This window comes from Scyliorhinus canicula, chromosome 8 (assembly GCF_902713615.1).
Source record: "Scyliorhinus canicula chromosome 8, sScyCan1.1, whole genome shotgun sequence".
NCBI lineage: Eukaryota > Metazoa > Chordata > Chondrichthyes > Carcharhiniformes > Scyliorhinidae > Scyliorhinus > Scyliorhinus canicula.
Window position 1 is genome coordinate 55849651 of NC_052153.1, and position 25530 is coordinate 55875180.

The window sequence follows — 25530 nt, forward strand, 5'->3', positions numbered from 1 at the left end:
GCTGTCTGTCGATCCTGGTGTCCCCTCGCACTTCCTCTATGTGCTGCTGACTGTCTGTCTTGGTGTCCTCCTCTCACACTCCCCTCTAGGTGCTGCTGTCTGTCCAGCCCGGTGTCCTCTCCCACTCCCCTCTTGGTGCTGCTGACTGTCTGTCTTGGAGTCCTCCTCTTGCACTCTCCTCTCTGTGCTGCTGTCTTTCCAGCCCGATGTCCTCTCCCACTCCCCTCTTGGTGCTGCTGACTGTCTGTCTTGGAGTCGTCCTCTTGCACTCTCCTCTCTGTGCTGATGTCTTTCCAGCCTGGTGTCCTCCTCTCACACTCCCCTCTAGGTGCTGCTGACTGTCTGTCCAGGTGTCGTCCTCTTGCACTCTCCTCTCGTTGCTGCTGACCGATGAGGCAGCTCGGTAGCACAGTGGCTAGCACTGTGGTTTCACAGCGCCAGGTCCCAGGTTCGATTCCTGCTGGGTCACTGTCTGTGCGGAGTCTGCACGTTCTCCCTGTGCCTGCGTGGGTTTCTTCTGGGTGCTCTGATTTCCTCCCACAGTCCAAAGACATTCAGGTTAGGTGGATTGGCCATGCTAAAATTGCCCTTAGTGTCCAAAAAGATTAGGAGTGGTTATTGGGCTACGGGAATAGTGTGGAAATGAGGGCTTAAAATGGGTCGATGCAGACTCGATGGGCCGAATGGCCTCCTTCTGCACCGTATGTTCTATGTTCAAACAAGACTCTAGGAACGTATGTTGCCTCCCGGGTGCAAGGGTCCTGGATGTCTCAGAGCGGCTGCAGGACATTCTAAAGAGGGAGAGTAAATAGCCAGTAGTCGTGGTGCATTTAGGCACCAACGATATAGGTAAAAAAACGGGATGAGGTCCTACATGCTAAATTTAGGGAGTTAGGAGATAAAGTAAAAAGTAGGACCTCAAAGCAGTAATCTCAGGATTGCTACCAATGCCACGTGCTAGTCAGAGTAGGAATGACAGGATAGACAGGATGAATATGTGGCTTGTGAGATGGTGCAGGAGGGATGGATTCAGAGTTTTGGGACATTGGAACTGGTTCAGGGAGAGGTGGCACCATTCCAAATCGGACGGTCTACACCTGGGCAGGACTGGAACCAATGTCCTGGGGGGGGTCTGTTTGTTAGCGCTGTTGGGGAGGGTTTAAACTAATGTGGCAGGGGAATGGGAACCAATGCAGGAGGTCAGAGGGTAGTAAAGAGGGGATAGAAACAAAAGTCAGTAAGGAGAAAATGGGAAGGCGGAGAAACAGATTGAACTGCCTGGTATGGCAGGGGGATGGGAACCAGAGCAGTAGGTCAGCAAAAGAGATAACGGAGGGAGAGCGACAGACTAAGGCCAGTAAGATTAAGAGGAAGAGCAGGCAGGGAGTGGTTTCTCAATGCAGTGGGGCTGGTGGGCTGAAGTGCATTAGTTCCAATGCAAGGAGTATTTCAGGTAAGGCAGATAAACTTGGAGCTTGGATTAGTTCGTGGAATTATGATGTTGTTGCTATTACAGAAACTTGGTTGAAAGAGGGACAGGATTGGCAATTAAACATTCCAGGATTTAGGTGCTTTAGGCAGAATAGAGGGGGATGCAAAAGGGGTGGGGGAGGAGTTGCATTATTTGTTAAGGAGAATAGCACAGCTGTGCTGAGGGATGACACCTTGGAGGGTTTAGGCAGCGATGCAATCTGGATAAAGCTCAGGAATAGGAAGGGTGCAATGTTGGAGGTTTACTACAGACCTAACGGTCAGCAGGAGATAGAGGAGCAGATATGCAGACAGATCTTGGAAAGATTCATAAACAATAGGGTTGTTGTGGTGGGTGATTTTAACTTTCCTGATATTGACTGGGACACACTGCTAGAGGCATGGACGGAGAAGAATTTGTAAGGAGCGTCCAGGAAGGTTTCTTGAAACAATATGTAAATAGCCCAACTCGGGAAGAGGTCATATTAGACCTGGTGCTGTGAAATGAGTCTGGCCAGGTGATCGAAGTTTCAGTAGATCATCATTTCGGCAACAGTGATCATAATTCTATAAGTTTTCAGCTGCTTATGGAAAAGGACAAGAGTGGTCCTCAGGGGAAGGTGTTAGACTGGGGGAAGGCTAATTACAGCAGCATTAGGCAGGATCTGGAGAGTGTTGACTGGACAAGGCTATTTGAGGGAAAATCAACATCCGGCATGTGGGAGGCTTTCAAATGTCAGTTGATTAGAATTCAGGCCCGGCATGTACCTGAGAGGATGAAAGATAAGGGTGGCAAGTAAAGGGAACCCTGGATAACGAGGGATATTATGAACCTTGTCAAAAAGAAAAAGGAAGTATTTGGAAGGTCTAAAAGGCTTAGGACAAATGAGGCCCTTGAAGAATATAAAGCAAGTAGGAAGGAACTTAAGGTGGGAGTTAGGAAGGCTAAAAGGGGTCATGAAATGTTGTTGACAAGCAGGATTAAGGAAAATCATAAGGCGTTTTATACATATGTAAAGAGCAGGAGGGTAGCCAGAGAAAGGGTTGGTCCATTCAAGCATATTGGTGGGAATCTATGTTTGGAACCAGAGGAAATGGAAGAGGTGCTAAACGAATACTTTGCCTCGGAATTCATCAAAGAGAAGGACTTGATGGATGAGGAGTATATGGTAGAGTAGGTAGATATTCTGAGTCATGTTGATATTAATAAAGAGGAGGTGTTGGGCATCTAAAAAAGCATTAAAGTAGAAGAGTCTCCAGGGCCTGATGGGATTTACCCCAGAATACGGAGGGAGGTAAGGGAGGAAATTGCTGGGGCCTTGACAGTAATCTTTGTATCCTCATTGGCAACAGGTGAAGTTCCAGAGGCTACCAATGTTGTTCCAATGTTTAAGAAGGGCAGCAGGGATAATCCAGGAAATTATAGGCCGGTGAGCCTTATGTCAGTGGTAGGGAAATTATTGGAAAAGATTCTTAGAGATAGGATTTACTCACATTTGGAAACAAATGGACTTATTAGTGATGGACAACATGGTTTTGTGAAGGGGAGGTTGTGCCTCACTAATTTGATCGAGTTTTCCGAGGAAGTGACAAAGCTGATAGATGAGGGAAAGGCTGTAGTTGTTGTATACATGGACTTAAAGCCATGGTAGACTGGTACAAAAGGTGAAGTCACATGGGATCAGTGGAGAGCTGGCAAGTTGGATATAGAACTGGCTTGGGCACAGAAGACAGGGTAGCAGTAGAAGGGTGCTTTTCTGAATGGAAGGCTATGCCTCGTGGCATTCCACAGGGATCAGTTCTGGGCCCTTTGTTGTTCGTGGTGCATATAAATGATTTGGAAGAAAATCTAGCTGGTCTGATTAGCACGTTCGCAGACGACACAAAAATTGGTGGAGTTGCGGATAATGAAGAGGATTGTCAGAGGATACAGCAGGATATAAACTGGTTGGAGTCTTGGGCGGAGAAATGGCAGATTGAGTTTAATCTGGACAAGTGTGAGGTAATGCACTTTGGAAGGTCCAATGCATGTAGGAATTACACAATAAATGGTAGAACTCTTGTGAGTACTGACAGGCTTCGAGATCTGGGCGTGCATGTCTACTTGTCACTGGAAATGGCAACTTATGTGGATAAGGTGGCCAAGAAGGCGTACAGCATGCTGGCTGGCCTTCATCGGTCGGGCCATTGAATATAAAAATTGACAAGTCATGTTGCAACTGTACAGGACCTTAGTTGGGCCTCATTTGCAATATTGTGTACAATTCTGGTCGCCACACTACCAGAAGGATGTGGATGCTTTGGAGAGGGTGCAGAAGCGGTTTACTACATGTTGCCTGGCATGGAGGGCATTAACTATGAGGAGAGGTTAGATAAACTCGGTCTGTTCTCACTGGAACGATGGAGGTTAAGAGGCACCTGATAGAGGTCTACAAGATTATGAGTGGCATGGACAGATTGGATAGTCAGATGCTCTTTCCTAGAGTACTAGAGGACATAGGTTTAAAGTGCATGGGGAAAAGTTTAGAACTGATGTGCAAGACAAGTTTTTTTTACACAGAGGGTGGTCAATATATGGACCGTGCTGCCTGGGGAGGTGGTGGGAGCAGGTATTTTAGTGGCATTTAAGGGGCATCTAGACAAATATATGAATAGGGTGGGAATGGAAGGATACGGACTCCGTAAGTGGATATGGTTTTAGTTTTGGCAGGTACCATGGTCGGCGCAGGCTTGGAGGGCTGAAGGGCCTGTTCCTGTGCTGTGTTGTTTGTTCTTCGATTGTCACACTCTCCTCTAGGTGCTGCTGTCTATCTGGCCCAGTATACTTCTCTCTCACTCTCCTCGAGGTGTTGCTGTCTGTATGACCTGGTGTCTTTCTCTCACACTTAAAAGCATCATAGAAAGCATCCTATCTGGCTGCATCACAGCCTGGTATGGCAACTGGTCGGCCCAACACTGCAAGAAACTTCAGAGAGCCGTGAACATTTTCTTTTCTTTTCCTGTACTTAATGATCTGTTGAGCTGTTCGCAGAAAAATACTTTTCACTGTACCTCGGTACACGTGACAATAAACAAAATCCAATCCAGCACTCTCCTCTAGGTGCGGCCGACGGTCTGACCCACTGTCTTCCTCTCACACTCTCCTCTAGGAGCTGCTGTCTGTCTGTCCTGGTGGCTTCCTCTTGCACTCTTGTCCAGGTGCTGCTGAATGTCCTGGTGTCCTTCTCTCTCTCACTCCTCTATGGGCTGCTATCTATCCTGGAGTCCTCCTATTGCACTCTCCTCTAGGAGCTTCTGTCTGTCCTGGTGTCTTCCTATTGCACTCTTGTCCAGCTGCTGCTGACTATCTGTCCTGGTGTCCTCCTCTCACACCCTCCTCCATGGGCTGCTGAGTGTCTTGGTGTCCTTTTCTCACACTCTCTCCCCTTGGTACTGCTGTCTGTCTGTCCCAGGGTCCTTCTCTCACCCTCACTTCTAGATGCTGCTGCCTGTCCTGATGTCCTCCTATCGCACTCTCGTCTAGGTGCTGCTGATTGTCTGTCCTGGTGTCCTCTTCTCGCACTCTCCTCTTGGTGCTGCTGTTTGACTGTCCTGCTGTCCTCCTCATACACTGTCCTCTAGCTGCTGTCTGCCTGTTCCTGTGTCCAGCCTTCGCACTCTCCTCTGGCTGCTGCTGTCTGTCCGTCCTCGTGTCCTCCCTCGCTCTCTCCTCTAGCTGCTGTCTGTCTGTCTGTCCCAGTGTCCTCCCCTCGTACTCTCCTCTAGTGCTGCTGTCTGTCTGTCCATCCCAGTGTCCTCCCCTCACTCTCTCCTCTAGCTGCTGTCTGTCTGTCTGTCCCAGTGTCCTCCCCTCACTCTCTCCTCTAGCTGCTGCTGTCTCTCTGTCCCAGTGTCCTCCCCTCGCACTCTCCTCTAGCTGCTGCTGTCTCTCTGTCCCAGTGTCCTCCCCTCACTCTCTCCTCTAGCTGCTGCTATCTCTCTGTCCCAGTGTCCTCCCCTCGCACTCACCTCTAGCTGCTGCTATCTCTCTGTCCCAGTGTCCTCCCCTCGCACTCACCTCTAGCTGCTGCTATCTCTCTGTCCCAGTGTCCTCCCCTCACTCTCTCCTCTAGCTGCTGCTCTCTGTCTGTCCCAGTGTCCTCCCCTCACTCTCTCCTCTAGCTGCTGTCTGTTCCGGTGTCCTCCCCTCGCACTCTCCTCTAGCTGCTGTCTGTCCCGGTGTCCTCCCCTCACTCTCTCCTCTAGCTGCTGCTATCTCTCTGTCCCAGTGTCCTCCCCTCACACTCTCCTCTAGCTGCTGCTATCTCTCTGTCCCAGTGTCCTCCCCTTGCACTCTCCTCTAGCTGCTGCTCTCTGTCTGTCCCAGTGTCCTCCCCTCACACTCTCCTCTAGCTGCTGCTATCTCTCTGCCCCAGTGTCCTCCCCTCACACTCTCCTCTAGCTGCTGCTATCTCTCTGTCCCAGTGTCCTCCCCTCGCACTCACCTCTAGCTGCTGCTCTCTGTCTGTCCCGGTGTCCTCCCCTCGCACTCTCCTCTAGCTGATGCTCTCTCTCTGTCCCGGTGTCGTCCTCTCACACTCTCCTCTAGCTGCTGCTCTCTGTCTGCCCCAGTGTCCTCCCCTCGCACTCTCCTCTAGCTGCTGTCTGTCCCAGTGTCCTCCCCTCGCACTCTCCTCTAGCTGCTGCTCTCTGTCTGTCCCAGTGTCCTCCCCTCGCACTCTCCTCTAGCTGCTGCTTTATGTTACAAAGTTAAACAGGGTGTAATGTTAAATGTCCTTCACCGCCACCAAAGTTCAGGCCGCTAGTGTGCCAGTGATGGTGCAGTTGAGCTAAAGCCATGGCAAAGATTTATACTTCCTTTAAAAGAAATTTTCGTGGCAGTGGCTTTGGTTCTGTGTCGTCCCTGAAGAGTTTTAATGGTGAAATGAAGTCCTAATAATTTCAAGTATTTTAAACTTAAATTTACTAGAGTCACATTTCATCTTGGGCTGTAATGCAAAATGCACCTTATCCGTTCGTATCCCTGTAACACGCAACCCCTAACATTCAGTTCCATTAGAGTCTGTGGAATTAAATGTCAGGTGTTGTGTAGAATGGGTGGACAGACTAATCCAATACAGGCTGTTTTATATCATCGCCCGAGATCACAGACGGACATACACTTTTGGGGGCCCTGCACTCTTGCTCTGTGCGGGGCCCCATGTCATGCCCTGCCCTCTGGTGATGTGGTGGCACGCCCCAAATGACGTCAATGCCCGTTCCAAATGACATGAAACTATATCCTCACTTGTACCAACTGCTTGCTCCTTACAAGTAGTGTGTGATGTAACAATATTTGTGATCCGAGTATCTGCACTGGGTGCTGATCCTTCCTTTGCCCTATTACTTGACAAAGACACAGGGGATTTGAGCACAGTTTGCACTGTTCCCTCATGGCGTGACCAGTGTATATTGCCCATTTGGGATTGATTTTCAGAAGGCTTATACTTGTGCTAACAAATGCAATTTAATGTGAGACCATATTTCGGCATGGATATAATCAGAATTTTTCATCGCACCAATGACAATGGCATACTGCTTATCTAAGGTCAAATCAAGTGTGAGGTTAATTTTGGCAAGTGGTGTGAAACTATTCGAGGACACAGTCTCACACTATGTGACTTTGCACTGTCTACAGATTAACTGTAGCTCTCTGAAACCATTTTAAAAAGAATGTTCCTGTGGAGCACCTTAGGAGGTTCAACTGTTGTAAAAACTGTGATGTGGAGATGCCGGTGTTGGACTGGGGTGAGCACAGTAAGAAGTCTTACAACACCAGGTTAAAGTTCAACATGTTTGTTTCAAACACTAGCTTTCGGAGCACTGCTCCTTCCTCAGGTGAATGAAGAGGTATGTTCCAGAAACATATACATAGACAAATTCAAAGATGCCAGACAATCCTTAGAATGCGAGCATTGTCTGGCATCTTTAAATTTGTCTATATATATGTTCTGGAACATGCCTCTTCATTCACCTGAGGAAGGAGCAGTGCTCTGAAAGTTAGTGTTTGAAACAAACATGTTGGACTTTAACCTGGTGTTGTAAGACTTCTGACTATAAAAACTGTAGTAACTGTTGTTCGAAAATGCCGAAGAGTGGAAGATACTGTGAAACAGTCAGTTATACAAAAAATTATGATATAAAGCTATGATATGGGAAGCCAAACAATTGATGGTGAGATTTGCTGTCAGTTTGTGTTTGGATTAAAATTTATGATTTTCAAGATGTCAGTGAGCTGTATATTCTTGGCTTGTCTGGCCTGCAACTGCAGACAATGTCATTATTGAGTGAAATTATTAGAGAGCTACAAGCAAAGAAGAATTATAAACTAGTCCTTGAAAAGAACACACTACTTAAGCCCACACCTCCACTCTATCCCCGTAACCCAGTAACCCCACCTAACCTTTTGCCACTAAGGGGCAATTTAGCATGGCCAATCCACCTAACCTGTACATCTTTGGACTGTGGGAGGAAACCGGAACACCCGGAGGAAACCCACACAGACACGGGGAGAAAGGGCAAACTCCATGCAGATAGTCCCCCAAGGCTGCAATTGAACCCGGGACCATAGAGCTGTGAGGCAGCAGTGTTAACCACTGTGCCACCGTGTTGCCCGGATCAAAGCGCTCTCCAAAACCTGTTGGCAGATACAAAACTGTGGAAATTATAATGTATAAATGCAATAGAATTCAACTGTGTTATTTTAACGAGTTACAAATTAAAGTGATGACGAAAAGTTCAGGTTTTACCAACTTGCCAAACATTTCTACTTTCTTGTGAGTAAAAGCTGGAACAAATGTTCAGTTCCATCTCTTGTGTGGATTGGCTGATAAATTGGCTGAGTTTTTCTCCTTGGCTTCAGAAGAAGAAAAATTAGCCCGGATGTCTGCTCCTCATTGACATCCAGCTTAAAGCGTTGACTTGCGGTGATTGAGTGAGGCCAGGATTGACTTCGACATGTCGGTCCCTACAATGGAATAGTTTGCTGACATACATCATGAAAGCACAAGAGCATGACTCGCATTCGTGAAGCCATACTCTCTCATTGAAGGCCATAATTTTCCACATCTGCTTACTACACAACTTTGCTCAAGAGTGAAGCATTACCAGCGAGCTTCATCAGAAAGATGGCCATGGACCTCAGTGAGGAAATTACGTAAGAGAAGATGGAGGAGCCTGAAGATAATGCTGATGGAACACCTTTTGGATTGAGTCTGAGATGATTTGCTACAGGCACCCCCCTACAATTAAATTGCTTTTAGGAGAGAATGCTGAAAATTAGCCCAAAGGAAAAAAATAGTAGGGCTGCAGAGGCAAAGGCAGCACGGTAGCAGAGAGGGCGGCACTGTTGCTTCACAACTCCAGGGTCCCAGGTTCAATTCCCCGCTGGGTCACTGTCTGTGTGGAGTCTGCACATTCTCCCCGTGTCTGCGTGGGTTTCCTCCAGGTGTTCCGGTTTCTCCCACAAGTCCCGAAAGACGTGCTGTTAGGTAAATTTGGACATTCTGAATTCTCCCTCAGTGTACCCAAACAGGTGCCGGAATATGGCGACTAGGGGCTTTTCACAGTTACTTCATTGCAGTGTTAATGTAAGCCTACTTGTGACAATAAAGATTATTATTACAGTATTGTAGAAAAAAGGGTTAGCGTAACAAAATGTTTAAAAACAACCCATGCACAAGCTGCTAGCTGGAGGAATTCTTAAAAAGTGATATTGCATAGAAATAAAGCTTCCCAATTGTTTTCGTATCAGAATATGCCAGGATAGTAACCTTGGGGATTCCACTGAGCTGAAAAGAACTAAAAAGGTGATGTCCCAGAACAGCTGTGACCTGATTGGCCGGTAGGAAATCTGTGCCAAATTTGAAAATGAACAGTACAAAACTAATTAACAAATGAATTAACTAAATGAAGATGGCTGGGCAGGTGATGTGCTGTAGCTGCATGATGTGGGAGCTGGCATATCCCATCACCATCTGGCCACATCTGCAGCACGTGTTGGTTGCTCGAGGAACTTCAGTTTAGAGTGTTGCTCTTTAATGTGATGGGGCTCTATTTATGATATGATGTTATATTCCAACAGCGTCGCCAATACTGTGGGTATTTCTATTTATCTCGGTGAACCACAAGACTTTCCCTTATATCGGTCAAATGACCACAACCGGTTAGTCAGTTCAAATTCAAAGATGGTTTATTTGCACACAAAGGTTACTTCGACATGCAAGCAGAATATATTAAGTTAAACTACACCCATCAGTTACAATAACCTGTACTTAACTTCAGGGCGACCGGTGCTGTATAGATTGATGAGGCTTTTATCTTGATCTCACATGGCTGGTTTGAAGAAGTGGTTCTGTCTCTGCTTGGCTCATCTATCAGGTAGCAATCGTTGGTCCTGAACTTGGCTGTCCGGTTGTTATGCTGCAGTTGGGCTGGCACAGGCCGGATCCAAAAAGGGCTGGCACAGGCCAGGTCCAAAAGAGACTGAACACATGGCTGTGTCTCGTTTTAATCCCTCTAGGGTTTTGTGCTCTTTGGGGCGGTCCTTAATCGATAAATAATTCGATAGGCTTTGATCACTGCCTTCGATTTCGGCCACTAAAGAGGCGGGTGCCTTGGTAGGCTGGCCGGGTTCTTAGCGGTCATTGACCTTGGCAGTTGGGCTCTCTGAGTAAAAAGAGTGGTGTCCATCAGAGTGTGGCTGTACCGGTTTCTTGATTGGAGTCCTATTGTTCTGGGGAACGGGCCATTAGAATGCAAACAAGCGGGGGTTTCAATAAGGTCTAGCTACCTGTGTTTCAAATACACAGAAGCTCTGTATCTGTTTGAGTCCTGGGTTGGCCATAATTCCCGTGGTCCTTTGCAGGTGGCCATCTCCGATGGCTACAAGAGTTGATGAGCTTCAATCTGAGCTTCAAACACAGCAGCACATCCGGGAGGGGAAGAATTACCTGGACGCTTTGTTTCAGGAGGCAGTCACAACCCTTTGGTTAAGTACCTCAAATACGGTCAGGGACAGCAAGGTGTGACTGAAACTGAAGCAGGTAGAGAGATCCTGAATTCCGGAGCGGAGGACCCTCTGCTCTTAACCTTGTCTAACAGGTATGGGGTATTTTCTCCCTGTGTGGATGAGGAAAAGGACTGTAGGGAGGATGAGCTAGCTGACCACTGCACCGTGGTACAGGAGGCCATTTAAGTAGGGGGAGCAACCTCCCCATCTTCATTCCTTTTCAAGTGGGTGAATAAGATTATTTTGGGCTTTGCGTGGGCGAGTAAACCCCACGAGTGAAGAATGGTGTTGCTGGAGTGCAGTCGGGGCAGGGTGGGTTGGCGCTGCTGAACTTTGGCAATTACTACTGAGCGGCTAATATAGCCATGATTAGGAAGTGAGTAGTGGAGGAGGGGTCGGCATGGGAGCGAATGGAGGCGGCGTCATATAAAGACACCAGTTTGGGAGCACTGGTAACGGCACCTCTGCCGTTCTCGCCGTCCTGATACTCAACATGTCCGGTGGTATTGGCGGCTCTGAGGATCTGGGGGCAATGGAAGAGATAAGAGAGGGGAGGGAGCATCAATTTGGACCCCGATTTATAATAACCACAGGTTTGTACCTGGTAGGCTAGATGGCGAGTTGGCAGAGGGCAGGAATTAGAAGGATGGGGAATCTATATATAGTCGGGAGCTTTCCCAGCTTGAAAGCTTTGGAGGATAAATTTAAATTGCCAGCAGTGAATGGGTTTAGGTATTTGCAGGTGCGAGACTTCCTGAGAAAACAGGTGCCGGCCTTTCCGCTGCTGCCGCCATGGGGGATACAGGATAGAGTAGTTTCCAGTACCTGGGTGGCAGGGGAAGGTATCGGATATTTACCAAGAGCTTTCGGAGGCAGAGGAAACTCCTTTGGAGGAGTTTACGGACAAGTGGGAGGAAGAGCTCGGAGGGGAGATAGAGGCGGGGCTATTGTCGGATGCCCTAAGCAGGGTTAATATCCCACCATCCGTCAGGTAGACAATTTAAGGTAGACAAACGGGCACACATGACAGCGGCTTGGATGATTAAGTTCTTCGGGGTTGAAGATGGGTGTGCGAGGTGCGCGGGAAGCCCAGCAAATCATGTCCAAATGTTTTGGGCATGCCCGAAGCTTAGAGGGTTTCAGCAGGATTTTGCTGAGGCAATGTCTACGGTACTAAACGCACGGGTGGTGCTGAGTCCGGAGGTAGCGGTCTTTGGAGTGTCGGACGATCCGGGAGTTCAGGGGGCAAAAGAGGCCGACGTCTTGGCCTTTGCCTCCCTGGTGGTCTGGAGATGGATATTGTTAATGTGGAGGGACTCAAAGCCCCCGAGTGTAGAGACCTGGGTGTAGTGACATGGCTGGGTTGCTCAGTCTCGAGAAAATAGTCCGCCTTAAGAGGGTCAATGTTAGGGTTCACCCGGAGGTGGCAACCGTTCGTCGACTTTCTTGGGGAAAATTAAAATGTCAGCAGATGCAGTATTCCAAGAGGGGTGGGCAGATTGTTGTTGTATGGTTGAGGTGTGTGAAGATTGGGTTGGGGCTGGGGGGGAAATGTTTATTTTACCATGTTGATGTCATTGTTTATGTTACTGTTCTAAAAATGTTCAAATACCTCAATAAAATATTATTAAAAAATAAAAGTAGAGGGAGCAAAAAGACAAGTGGGAGTTATAGGGGATTCTATAATTAGGGGATAGATAGCACCCTTAGTAAGCAGGATCGAAAGTCCCACATGGTATGTTGCCTGCCCGGTGCCAGGGTGAGGGACATCTCTGACCGCCTTGAAAGGATATTGGAGTTGGAGGGCGAGGATCCAGTTGTTGTGGTCCACGTTGGGACAATCAATTTAGGCAAGACTAGGAAAGAGGACCTGTTGGGGAATTATCAGGCACTAGCAACTAAATTAAAGAATCAGATCCTCAAGGGTCATAATCTCTGGATAACTACCCGAGCCATGTGCAAATTGGCGTAGAGATGAGAAACTTAGGGAAGTAAGCTAAACATGGCTACACATGGCTAAAGGCGTGGTGTGGGAAGGAGGGGTTTCATTTCATGGGGCATTGACATCAATATTGGAACAGGAAGGATCTGTACCGTTGGGACGGTCTCCACCTGAACCGATCTGGGACCAGTGTCCTAGTGATAAATAGTGTGGTCTCAGGACTTTAAACTAGCAAGTGCGGGGGTGAAGGGAAGAATGACACTATGGGAAGTAAAATGTTTAATGGGAAGCAAAGCAGCAGGTTGGCACGTGGGAAGGTGGGTTCAATTATATGGAAAGTTATGAAAAAAGATAAAGGGAAGAACTCAGGAGATGTTATTAATTGAGATGCTAGGATTCAAAACGCAGGTATTAAAACTAGTATAAAGGCACTTTACCTGAATGCTCGTAGCATTCGAAACACGATGAACGAGCTGAGGGCACAAATGGCACAAATCATCACAAATGAGTATGATTTAGAGGCCATGACAGAGACATGGTTGCAGGCTGGTCACAACTGGGAGTTAAATATCCAGGAGTATCAGACTATTCGGAAGAACAGGCAGGAAGGTAAGGGAGGTGGTGTAGTACTGATATTTAGGGATGATATCAGGTTGGTAGTGAGAGATGATATAGCTTCTGTGGAGAAAAAGGTTGAATTAATTTGGGTGGAAATTAGAAATAGTAAGGAGGAAAGGTCACTGATAGGCATAGTCAATGGCCAACAAATAATAACATCATGGTGGGACGGGCAATAAACAAAGAAATAACTGATGCATGTAAAAATGGTAAGGCAATTATAATGGGACATTTTAATCTAAATGTCGATTGGTCAAACCAGGTTGGTCAGGGCAACCTTGAGGAGAAGTTCATAGAATGTATCCACGATATTTTCCTTAAAAAGTATGTAATGGAACCTACGAGGGAGCAAGCTGTCCTAGATCTGGTCCTGTGTAATGAGACAGGAATAATTAATGATCTCATAGTTAGGGATCCTCTTGGAAATGGTATGGTTGAATTTAAAGTGCAGATGCCGTGTGAGAAGTTAATCCAATACCAGTGTCTTGTGCTTAAACAATGAAGACTATAATGGGATGAAGGAGGAGTTGGCTAGGGTAGACTGGGAGCAAAGACTTTGTGTTGGGACAATTGAGGAACAGTGGAGGACTTTCAAAGTGATTTTTCCAGTTCTCAGCAAAAGTATATATCAGGAAAAGGAAGACTGTCCTTATCTGAGGAAGGATCTTCTTGCAATGGAGGGAGTGCAGCGAAGGTTTACCAGGCTGATTCCTGGGATGGCGAGACTGTCATATGAGGCGAGACTAAACTGGATAGGATAATATTCATTGGAGTTTAGAACAGCGAGAGGGGATCATATAGAAACTCAAACAACACTAGACAAGGTAGACTCAGAAAGAATGTTTCCCATGGTGGGAAGTCTAGAACTAGGGGTCATAGTGATCTTATGGAGGTCTATAAAATAATGAGGTGCATAGATAAGGTAGATAGTCACTATCTTTTCTTAAAAGTAGAGTGGTCTAGAACTAGAGGGCATAGGTTTACGGTGAGAGGGGAGAGATACAAAAGAGACCAGAGGGGAAATTTCTTTACACAGATGGTGGTGAGCATCTGGAATGAGCTGCCAGAGGCAGTCGTAGAGGTGTGAACAATTTTTTCCTTTTTAAAAAAAAGTTAGACAGTTGCACCAATTCCCCGCTGGGTCACTGTCTGTGCGGATTCTGCACGTTCTCCTCGTGTCTGCGTGGGTTTACTCCGGGTGCTCCGGTTTCCACCCACAGTCCAAAGACGTGCAGATTAGGTGGATTGGCCATGATAAACTGCCCTTAGTGACCAAAAAAGATTAAGAGGGGTTAGTGGGTTACCGGGATAGGGCGGGTGAGGGCTTAAGTGGGTCGGTGCAGACTCGATGGGCCGAATGGCCTCCTTCTGCACTGTATTTTCTATGTTCTATGGGCAGGATGGGTAGAGAGGGATATAAGCCAAATGAGGGCAAGTGGGACTAGCTTAGTGATAGAAACAGGGCGGCATGGACAAGCTGGGCCAAAGGGCCTGTTTCCATGCTGTAAACATCTATGACTCTAGTTTGAAAATAAGGGGTAAACCTTTTAGGACTGAGGTTAGAGAAATGTCTTCCCCCAGAGAGTGGTGAACCTGTGGAAATGACTTTCACAGAAAGTAGTTGAGACCAAAACATTGTGTAATTTCAAGAAGGAGCTAGATATGGTTACTGGGACTAAATGAATAAGGGGGTATTGAACTTGATAATCAGCCTTGATCATAATGAGGTCGAGTGGCCTCCTGCTTCTATTTTCTATGTATGTGTCTCTGTATGACCCAGATAAATGCCCACTTGTAATGCTACTTATTTCAACTACTTAGTTCTCTTTGAGATCTCTATGAAGCAAGAATCTATTCAAAGATGATTTAACTCTCTGCTGCACTCGTGAATTCCTTTTAGATGAATTCAATTTATCATTAACCTTACAGGATTACACACCACACCCTGTGTCTCTGATTCTATTGTTGGAATATGTTTCTGCTTGACGGAATGAATGCAAATTAAAAAAATTGAGGACAGACCACTAATAGGACTTTTATCAAACATGTTTTAATATCCTTGTCCAACTGTGGGAAATGGTTTATTTGTCTAACACTTTGCAATTCTTCTTCACAAATAGCCTTCAGATGCCCTGATACTGGGGAAGATTAAGAAGGTTCATTGTGTTCTTCTTGCTCGGTAAGTTATTTATTTATTTAAAAAAAAACAAATTCAGTACTTGACCGTAGTCTGCTTTATTATTTCTTGGAAATCAGCCTGCCGCGCCAACATTGGGCAGTCCTCAGCTTTTTGTGCATTGGCCAAGACCGAGGGAATTCTGACTGCAGCTGTGGTGCACTCCAATCAATGACTTACATCATTAAGCATTGCCCCTGACCAAATTCATTGGAGGGCTCAGCGAGCTCCTTTTAGCCACTTCGGAAGCTGTTGCGTGATTACTGCACATGTTACAACAAACAAAATGGCACAATCAAATGATCTAATAGTAAACATTCTGGGGAATCGAGGATGAATTCCTGTCCAGGTTCAGGTGACAGTTCTGTTTAGCGGAGGGTGGGACTCAGTAGATAGCTCTTTTAAACAACTACAATGGGCTGAATGGCGTTCTTCAGTGCTGTACCATTCCATGATTCTCAACCAGTTCAATCCTTTAAAAAGAAGCTGTATGATCATGTCTAGAGAACAGATTGAAAATACATTTTGGGATAGATTAATAAGTAGTTTATAAAGCACAATGGGGCGCCTTGCTAAGGATACGAGAGTATTATCCGTGGTGATTTCAATGCTTTGTCTCCTCAGAAATTCTATCACAGTTTTACTTGCCTCACATTGAACATTGAAGTAAGTTGGGAGGTTAATAGAAATTCTGTGATTCGTTAGGGCTGCACAGCTTTTTCTCATTCAACACTTTCTGATATATTCTTGTGAATCAGGCTTGAGAAAACTCAAGAAACAAGCCAAACCAAATTGTCCTGTCTTTCGAATAAAGTCTTTGTGAAGTTACGTGCTGCTGCTTGGCTCAGTATTCTTACTAGATAGCAAGTCAGATATCTTCCCCTTTGTGATCTTTAAAAGGAAATTGGGGAAGTGTTCACCAGAAGTGATGCAAAAATGTGTGCTAATTAGCAATTTCATTTTTTTCCCCTTTTAACAGCTTAAGAGAACCTATCTGCCCAGATCATTTTATCCTTCCAACGATAACCTAGAAATTGGACTGTTTTTAGAGGTGGGAAAATGATGTTATGAGAGCTGGAGCAGCAGGAATTTGGAGCTCATGGCGCTTCTGCTAAGTGACTTTCTGACTTTCCCTTTGTGACTGGTGAACTTTGATTGGTGATGGGGGCATTATGACATCACTGTTTGAGGGCAGCGCTACCCAGTCTCGCTGAAAATCCCTAACCGTTGCACTTCTTGTACCACCATTGATGGTTGTTGCAAAGGGCTGTTTGTAAACTTCACAATTCTGTATTCAAATGGCAGTCAACCCAAGACAGTCTGTCCCTGTTCTTTTCATGAGGAAGCTGTTGTTAATAATTCAGTTGTTCACATTTGTATCTCTTCTGGACACATCCCCCCATTATTTACTCCCCCCATAACCATCTCTTTTTGCCTCGCAACATCGCTCCTTTTCCGTTTAATTTCCCCTGCCTTCCAGCCTATCACAGACCTTACCATAGGTTCTGTCATTCTTCCCCAAAAGATTCTTCAAGATAAATGTGCATGGAGTTGGAGGTAATATATTAACATGGATAGAGGATAGGTTAACAGATAGGAAGTAGAGTGGACACAAATGGGATTTTTCAAGACGGTGGATGGTGAACAGTAGAACACCACAAAGGCCGGTGCTGGGGCCTCGGCTGTTTACAATCTATATTAATGACTTAAATAAAGATACAGCAGGTAATATATCTAAGTTTGCAGGTGATACAAAGCTAGGTGGGAAGGTAAGTTGTGTGGGGGACACAGAGAGACTGTTGAGATATATATGCAGGTTAACTGAGTGGGCATTGGGCGTCATAGTGGCGTACTGGTTAGTACTGCTGCCTCACGGCGCCGAGGACCCGGGTTCGATCCCAGCCCCGGGTCACTGTCTGTGTGGAGTTTGCACATTCTCCCCGTGTCTGTGTGGGTCTCACCCCCACAATCCAAAGATGAACAGGGTAGGTGGGTTGACCGAGCTAAATTGCCCCTTAATTGGAAAACTGAGTGGGCAATCCGATGGAAGATGGATTATAATGTAGGGAAGTGCAAAGTTATTCAGTTTAGTCGAAAGAATAGAAAAGCTAAATCTTTATAAAAGGCGAGAAACTTGTAAGTGTTGATGTTCAAAGAGATTTGGATATGCTCGTACAAGGAACACAGTAAGGTACAGCTTACAGCAAGCAATTAAGAAGAAAATGGCATGTTGGCATTTATTCAAGGAATTTGGAGTACAGGAATAAATATGTTATGTTAGTGTAGTGCAGGATTTTGGCGAGACCACATCTGGAATGCTATGTGTAGTTTTGGTCTCCATATTTAGGAAGAGATATATTTGCATTGGAGGTGGTACAGCAATGGTTCACTCCTCATAATAGGAAAATTGCATCACATCAGAACTCTAATCAACAATTGTATACAAAGTTTAAAGTTGCACAAGAACTTCGTACTGTTAGCTCTTTCCCATAATTTGTTTTTTAACAGAGTATATAATGCATTTATCACCCCCCCCCCCCCCCCCCCGCCCCGTGTTGGGTTTTCTTTGATTAATTTTCTGTTATTATGCAGACATGGAAGGCGACACACTATCATGCCAACGAATGTCAACTATCGAGCAAACATCTGGGCATTGAAGCAAGAGGGTTGCACCCATATTATTGCTACTACTGCTTGTGGCTCACTACAGGAAGAAATCCAGCCTGGGGATATTGTCATAATCGACCAGTTTATTGACAGGTAATTTTAATGCTGTTTGTAAAGCAGATGTCAGAGTTTGTGTGTGGCCGTTACAGTTTCGCATTCCAAATTGGGGTGTAACGTACCCAGTTTTGTGGTTATTAAACAGGAAAATAAGTGACAATCTGTTCTGCAGACAAATATTTTATCTCTTGACCTTCACCTCCAAATCATTGTCTGTAGTCCCTGCAGAGATTAAATCTTTAATTGAACGATTCCAAAGAGATAAACAAGAATATTCTGTCTTAACCCCGTCATAAATTGAAGACCTCTTTTTTTGCTTCTTTAAATTGTATCTATAAGGTTTCTCAATTCCTCTCATGCGTTGTTCATTTTGAGCAAGATAAGATTGAATGGGCCCAGATTTTCGCGATCGAGGCTGGCAGCTCAAGTCAGGAACTTTCCCTACTTACCTCACATGTCTCTATAGAAAAGCCATTGAGTAGAAGGATCTTTGCTCCAGAAGGTGTGTGGGATAGAGTTGGGCCCATTGCCCCTGGATGCAGTAGGGAGTCAGCCACAAGGGCTGCTGAGTGCCAAGGCAGGCTGGTTAAAAGGCATACCTTGACTCTGGTCCCAGTAATTTGGCTAAATGTTAGGCCCTCTAACCCTCATCACGCATTCCCTCACCCACTCCCTATGCCACCTCCATGCACCCTCCATGCTCCTTAATGCAAACCCATGTTGCCACATCTCCATGGCTTCTAATAGCCCCCATGCAACTTAATGTCAAATCATATCAACCCACCCATCACCCTTGGTCTTAGACACTCCATGCCAACTCACCCAGTATGCACCACAGGCAGGTTTCTGAAGCCACGTTGGGATGAAGCAAAATAAATAAAGATCTAATGCAACCATCACTATTTGAAAAGAAGCACTTTCATTCATGAAAGCTCAAACAAAACTTTGACATCTCCTCAAGTGCTTAATCTGTTATTAAAACAAACTTCCATTTGTAACTCCACAGCTAATCCTTTAGTGACTTATTTGAGCTGTCAAACTGTGAACTTAGAACCCCCCAGCCCCGGCCCTAATTGTAGCTTGTGGAAATCAGCCAAGTGTTCATAAAGAAACACTTTAGCAAAAGTCAACAAACTGCTATTGAAGCTGCTAGAACTGTATTTTCTCAACTTTCACTGAGTCAACAGCCTTTTAATTTCTTTTTCAAGAGCTCCAGCCTTTTAATTTTTTTTAAGGGCTGGGCATATAAGTAACTTTGCATCATAGCAGTTATACAGATCTTATTCAATCTTGAACACCCTTTATGTCTACTCCATAAATTCATGATGTCCACACTGCAGGGTCAGGACTTAGCGCAAAGAAAATGGGGCCTGCTTGAACTCAGTACTGGATTCTCACACACCATCCTCTTTCCCATGACCTGCTAAAATGGGATCTATCAGAAATATGGTTGGGAGATCTGAATCCACATTCTACTCACCATTTTATAGTCCGTAGAAATCCGAGGCATTGTGTCCGTGCAGAATGTTTAACGGCATAAGAATCTGACTGTGTTGCAGTTCACAAAATGTTTCATTTGTTCAAAATTTGGTTTGTTTCAGTAAATTTTCAGCGGGTTTGGGGGAGGGGGATGATCCTGTCGCAATGGTAAGATGTGGACAGAATACAAAGCAACCTTTACAGAGCAGCTTCATTAGTAATACTGTGCTTGGATGTAAAATACCACCATTTGGACTTGTAAACCATAACTTTCAAAGTTGGCTGTGGGTAAGGCAAATTTTGGATCCACTAAACGCAAGGGCTCACTCCTAGTTGGGTATCACGTCAATTTCATTTCCTCCTTTCTCCTTCCCGCTGAAATTGTAAGGGGGGCGATTAACATAAAAAGACATAGAAAGATACTTAACAATCATGGGACATAAAACTGAAACAAGCCAAACTTGAATATAAAAGAATTGGAAGCAAACTATAACAAGAGAAGGCAGTAAAAGAAATTCAAAGGAATTCTTGTAGCTTTCTAGATATGCTCATCAATATAAATGTTTCCATAAAACCACCCACAATTTTCATCAAAGTGATGTCTTTCTGGTGTAATGCTATGTTCCGTTGTGATTTGCAGCGGGCCATATATTTGGTAAACGTTCTCACTATTTCTGTGCTGGAAAACATTTATTTATTAAAGAAATCAAATGATGCGAAAATAGAGCTTTGACGATGGTATGAGACATTTGGATCAATGGTAGCTGTACAATTTGGTTGTTCCTGAATTCTGCTTATATCACTCAATAAACAAGTTTAAATGTCTTTCGAAATGTTTCATATCTTCATCAGTTTTCAGGAAATCCTCACATTAAAGGCATTGCATCAAGATTTGTTTTGTGGCAGCTTAGGTGGATGGAGCGCTCTGGATGGAGGAGGTCCAAATGTGTTTCACCGATTCAGCATAGAAAGCATAATCCCGTGATTGTGCTCCGTGCTGGCTCATTCAGAATGTGGTTTAATTAGTTTTATGTCTGTAAAACCATTTTAAATCAAGTGCACTATGGTAATGTCAATTCATTTATGCAAACTGTGTCATCTGCATCAGTGAAACGGGTGAGAAACCCCCAGCATACTTTGATGCTGGACAGAATCTAATCAATGGCAATTTTTTTCTGGGGGGCAGTTTATTTTACAATTATTTATTTTCCTCCGGGTGCTCCGGTTTCCTCCCACAAGTCCCGAAAGACGTGCTAGTAGGTGAGTTGGACATTCTGAATTCTCCCTCTGTGAACCCAAACAGGCACGGGAATGTGGCGACTAGGGGCTTTTCACAGTAACTTCATTGCAGCGTTAATGTAAGCTGACTTGTGACAATAAAGAACATTAAATTTTAAAAATGTTCTTCAAACATATTAATGCTAAAATATTAGTGGAAGATAGAGTGGGGCCCATAAGGGTCAAGCAGGGTAAACTTCTCACTAAAGTGGAGGGTCTGGCAGTGGTACTAAATGAGCACTTTGATTCTGTCTTTATCAAATTAGAAGATTGTAAGAGAGTGACAATGGCTCAGTTGAAAATGTGGGTGTTGAGCAACTAAGCAGCATAGTGATGGATGAATAAGAGGTGCTAAAAAGACTGGCAACACTCCAAGTTGAGAAATAGCAAGGCCTGGATGGGATGCATCCTAGATTGCTGAGAGAGATAAGGGAGCATATTGCAGAGCCGCTGACAGAAATTTTCCAGCCTCTCTGAATACAGGATCTGTCCCTGGGCACTGAAGAATTGCAAATGTGACACTTTTTTTAAGAAAGGAGAAAAGGATAACCCGGGAAAATACAGACCTGTCAGCTTGACATCAATAGTGAGAAAACTGATGGAGGTCATAATATGGGATGTGATAAATATACACTTAGAGAAAAACAAGTTAACACCACACAATCAAGATGGCTTTGTCAAGGGCAGGTCACATCTGACAAATTTAATTGAGTTCTTTGGCGAGGTGACACAGGCAGTGGATGAAGGTAATGCCGTGGATGTTGTATATTTGGACTTTCAGAAAGCATTTGATACAGTGCCACTTGATAATTTGGTTAGCAAATTAAAAATGTTTGGGATTGATGGGCCCTTGACACCTGGCAGATGAACTTCAATGCAGCAAAATGTGAGGTAATGCATTTTGGTAGAAGAAACATGGAGACCGTAGAGACTCAGTGGCACATGATGTCAGTGTACGTATGGGTGCGTGACCTTTTCTCTGTCGTCGCTACTGGCGGAAAGACTCCATCATTTGTATTTAAAAGTCAGCCATTGCCATTCTCTTTTTTTGTTATTTTGGAACTTCATTTCCAAAACCTGATTTTCCAAGTTTATGACTTTTTACTACTGAAAATTAAAACAATTTCTGTGGAACATCTGGATACTTACATTTACAGACATACTTTGTTTTAAATATATTCTAATTTCTTTAGAAATTTAAACAAGTATAGAAAAAAAGTGCCATTTTGTTCTTACTTTACAACCTATGACCTTAGACGGGATATAGTAACTTGTCAAACACATACAATGTCACAATATTTCTTATTGGTTCCACTGCATTGCGTTATCCAAACATCCAAGTCATCCCCTTCTCCATTCTCATGAAAGCACTTACTTCCTGGTTTCCAGAAAGTGGCGACCCAAAGTGATGACCGTGTAGATTTCTCATAACGTGATGACTGTGTGGGTTTGTTCCCGTGTTGACCTATGTCAGCCATATTGACTGGCCTCATTTGATTGGTGTTCCTCGCCGACAAACCAGACCAGGCTTCCCCCCCACTGTCCAGTAGCTGTTACTGTCGTCAGATTCTTCTACCCAGTCACAGACTGCTGACTACTTCCCGACCCACACTCCACGCCATGGGAGTGCAAGCGACTATTGTGTCGGCCTTTGAGCAGTTTGACCATGGAGCCGCAGGACACATACTGCAGATTGGCGGCAGGGATGAACCGAGCGGCGAGCACCAGAGCGGAGCTCCAAGCTGGGACCACAACCATTAGCATTGCATGCCAACTGGTTGTCTGTCAGCCCTTGCCCCTCTTGCGCACGGGGACCAGCACACAGCCCACCCTCGTGTCATACCACCCCTTCGAACACTGCAGCTAATTGGGGACTGTCCACAGCCGACATTTTTAAAAGCTGGTCGCGGTCGTTTGCCACTACTTCCTGCGATCAGGAATGCCGCGACCAATCGCTCCGTGACCCACAGGTGGGTTGCCACCTTGAGTTTGAAAAAATTTGGAGCAGAGAACATAGAGTTTGTCTATATGCGAATAATTTGTTATATATACATCTAACGATTTGAAATGTATGGATAAGATTACGAATATATTGGAAACATTTGCCACCTTCTTGGGCAGTGGGATTTATGAATGGGAAGGGGTTCCATCCAAGCAGCATGTGTGTTTTATATGACCGTCAGATAGATGGCAGATACTCTGGAAGTACCCAGTCGATAGCTCCCCCAGGCTAACCCACAATGTGACGATGGGGAGAAGCGATATCCTTTCGAGCCCAGGTGCCAGTTTGAAATACATGAAGTCTGATGGAAAATTCAACAAGCCTTTGCCTCCACAAGGAGGCAAACCAAACTGATCATCGGCAATATTGAAACAATGATGTTGCTACTTGAACAGGTCTGGTGATGTCCTATTGGCAGTCTTGCAAAGTGATAGATGATAATGTGCTCAGTGAAGCAAAATGAGATGTTTTGAGGAGGAATCAACATGGGACAGCCGGAGGTGGAGGGTGAGTAAAATACTGAACAGGATGCTGATAATAAATTCAACCTGAAGAGATGCCAGGCCCCCTTGAGCATGTCAAGGAAGATAAATCCAATAACATCCATTAGAAAACGACTTCAATTAAAAGTCGCATTCACTCTAGCACAAACGTATTGGGCTGCATTCTCCGTTCCTGAGGCTAAGTGCCGATGCCAACGGAGGATCCGTGGGTGCTTCACAAGGGAAGATCGGCACAAAATCTTCACTAATTCCGGTACCAGTGAGGGGCTAGCACTGGCGCCGCGTGAAACACCTGCGGAACGCGTGGAAAGCGGTCGGAGAACTGTTGGGTCCTGTGCTGCATATGCGCAGGGCTGACAAGCTGCAGCCGTGCACACCTACACCCCCCCCCCCCCCCCCCCCACACCTGCACCAGTCGCGCTGGAAAAAATGGCGCCGGCTTTGCTGGACCGTATACCCATCCACCCCGACCCTACAGCCCACTTCCTGGCCAACCCCCACCACTCCCCTCAGCCCTAGCCAGTGGCACGGATCTCGGCCGAATGTGGTGGGGCTGGACACTGTTTGCATGCCCTCTTTCTCCCCGCAGTCGGCACGCCAGATTCCCGACCGCTGAGACCACACGTTGGCTGCGCTGTCGGGAACTCGGCCCAATCGAGGCGGAGCTTCGCAGGAGGGCCCGATCATTATATGCAGACGTGGTTGCAACTGCGCGCGGTGCACGTCCTGATGATGTCGAATTGGAGGGGGTGGAGCATCTCAACCCGGCGCTAAACCGGCGCTGCCCTGATTCCGGCGTCGGGAGCCATTCTCCGCCCGATCGCTATTCCCGATTTCGGCATCTGGCTACGGACAATCACGCCCATTGTATATGCCACCAATGTTCAGTCATCTCAAACCTCATTAGCACTACAAAATAAATTTTAAAGGCCAGGTTAGATGCATCTATTGAAGGACAAGCAGTCAATGTTTTATCAGAATTGGAAAATATTACATATGTAACAGATTTTACGCAGTGCCCAGGCAGTGAAAGGTGGTTGGGGAGAACAGAAGGGAAGGTCTGATAGGATGGCAGGCAGGCGTGTTTAAATGATAAAAGGAAAGATGGTACACGTCAAGGTGAAATGTGAAGAAAGATGTTTTGGTTCTGCAAATATAAAGCACCAGATGATCTCGTGTGGCATTGCACACAGGCAGTTATGGGGGGAGGGGGAGGGGGGGGGGGAGGTGGAGGGGGGGGGGGGGGGAGGGGGGGAGGGAGAGGGGGAGGGGAGGGAGAGGGGAGGGAGGGGGAGGGGGGGAAGGGGAGGGGGGGGACGATGACTGTTTGTTTATTTAACTTTAATTTATTTTTAAGTTCTCTTGTTCACTGGGTTTGGGGGGGGTGTGGGGGGGGGGGATGTGATACATGCGTTGATACGGTCTTGGGGGTGTTACAGTTATTATGGGGTTATTTTGTTGCATTTCATTATTGTTATATTTTCTGTAAAAAATTCCAATAAAATTTTTTTTTTTTTTTAAACTGCACAAGGGATTGGTTGACACAAAAATACGTAGGCTTATTTATTAAGGACTTGAGACATCAGCAGCAGTATTATAAAGTTGGAGAACTTGTTCAAATGCCTGAGTTCGTAGCTTCCTCAGAACAAATTGAGGCAAAGTCTGAATCATATGATACATTGCATCATTTCTCCTCATGTGATGTGTACAGAAAACAGAACCAAACCCACATAAAGGTATGCCACAACACCCCCATGCCAAACCATGCCCCCACCTACCCTCCATACCAACTGATGGCTCTTCCACACGTAATGAGACTTGGCTGAGAGCCCAGGATGTCATAAAAGGATTATCCCTGTTGACACAGCTGGAAAGAAGGAAAAATTCTGCCTGAGTCATAGTTTTACAACATAACAAACTGTTTTCTATGGTCTCTTTTGTCAATGTCTCTGTTTATTTGCACTAGATATATTTGCACAAGATAAAGAGCTATCAAGTGCTTATTGGTTCTGTTCTTTAAAGGTCTGGTTGGTTGACACTTTTATAGTGTTGTAGCATCTGAAGTTACAAGTTCCAACGCAAGGAATCCCAGAAGGTTTAAACTTCTAATGGGCAATTTCCCTGCGTTGCGGGACCCTTCAAAAAAAGCTCCAACTCTTAGTTCCAACCTGCTTACCTGGATAGATACCCTGGAAATGTTAGACAGACAAAAATCCTGGATATCTATACAACTGAGACTCCAATCACTCACACCGACCTCCTTACACAACCTGACTAGTCTCTGACCTG

General features: G+C 45.5%; 1 protein-coding gene across 3 annotated transcripts in view; it reads left to right on the forward strand.

Annotated features, from left to right (window-relative positions):
• LOC119970275 (methylthioadenosine phosphorylase) overlaps positions 1 to 25530 on the forward strand; it is a 220040-nt gene that overhangs the window by 48043 nt on the left and 146467 nt on the right. For all 3 annotated transcript variants that reach the window (XM_038804632.1, XM_038804631.1, XM_038804633.1), the window contains exons 3-4: positions 15200 to 15258; positions 17848 to 18015. In XM_038804632.1, the coding sequence (XP_038660560.1) occupies positions 15200 to 15258; positions 17848 to 18015 (227 nt within the window). The remainder of the gene's footprint in view (positions 1 to 15199; positions 15259 to 17847; positions 18016 to 25530) is intronic.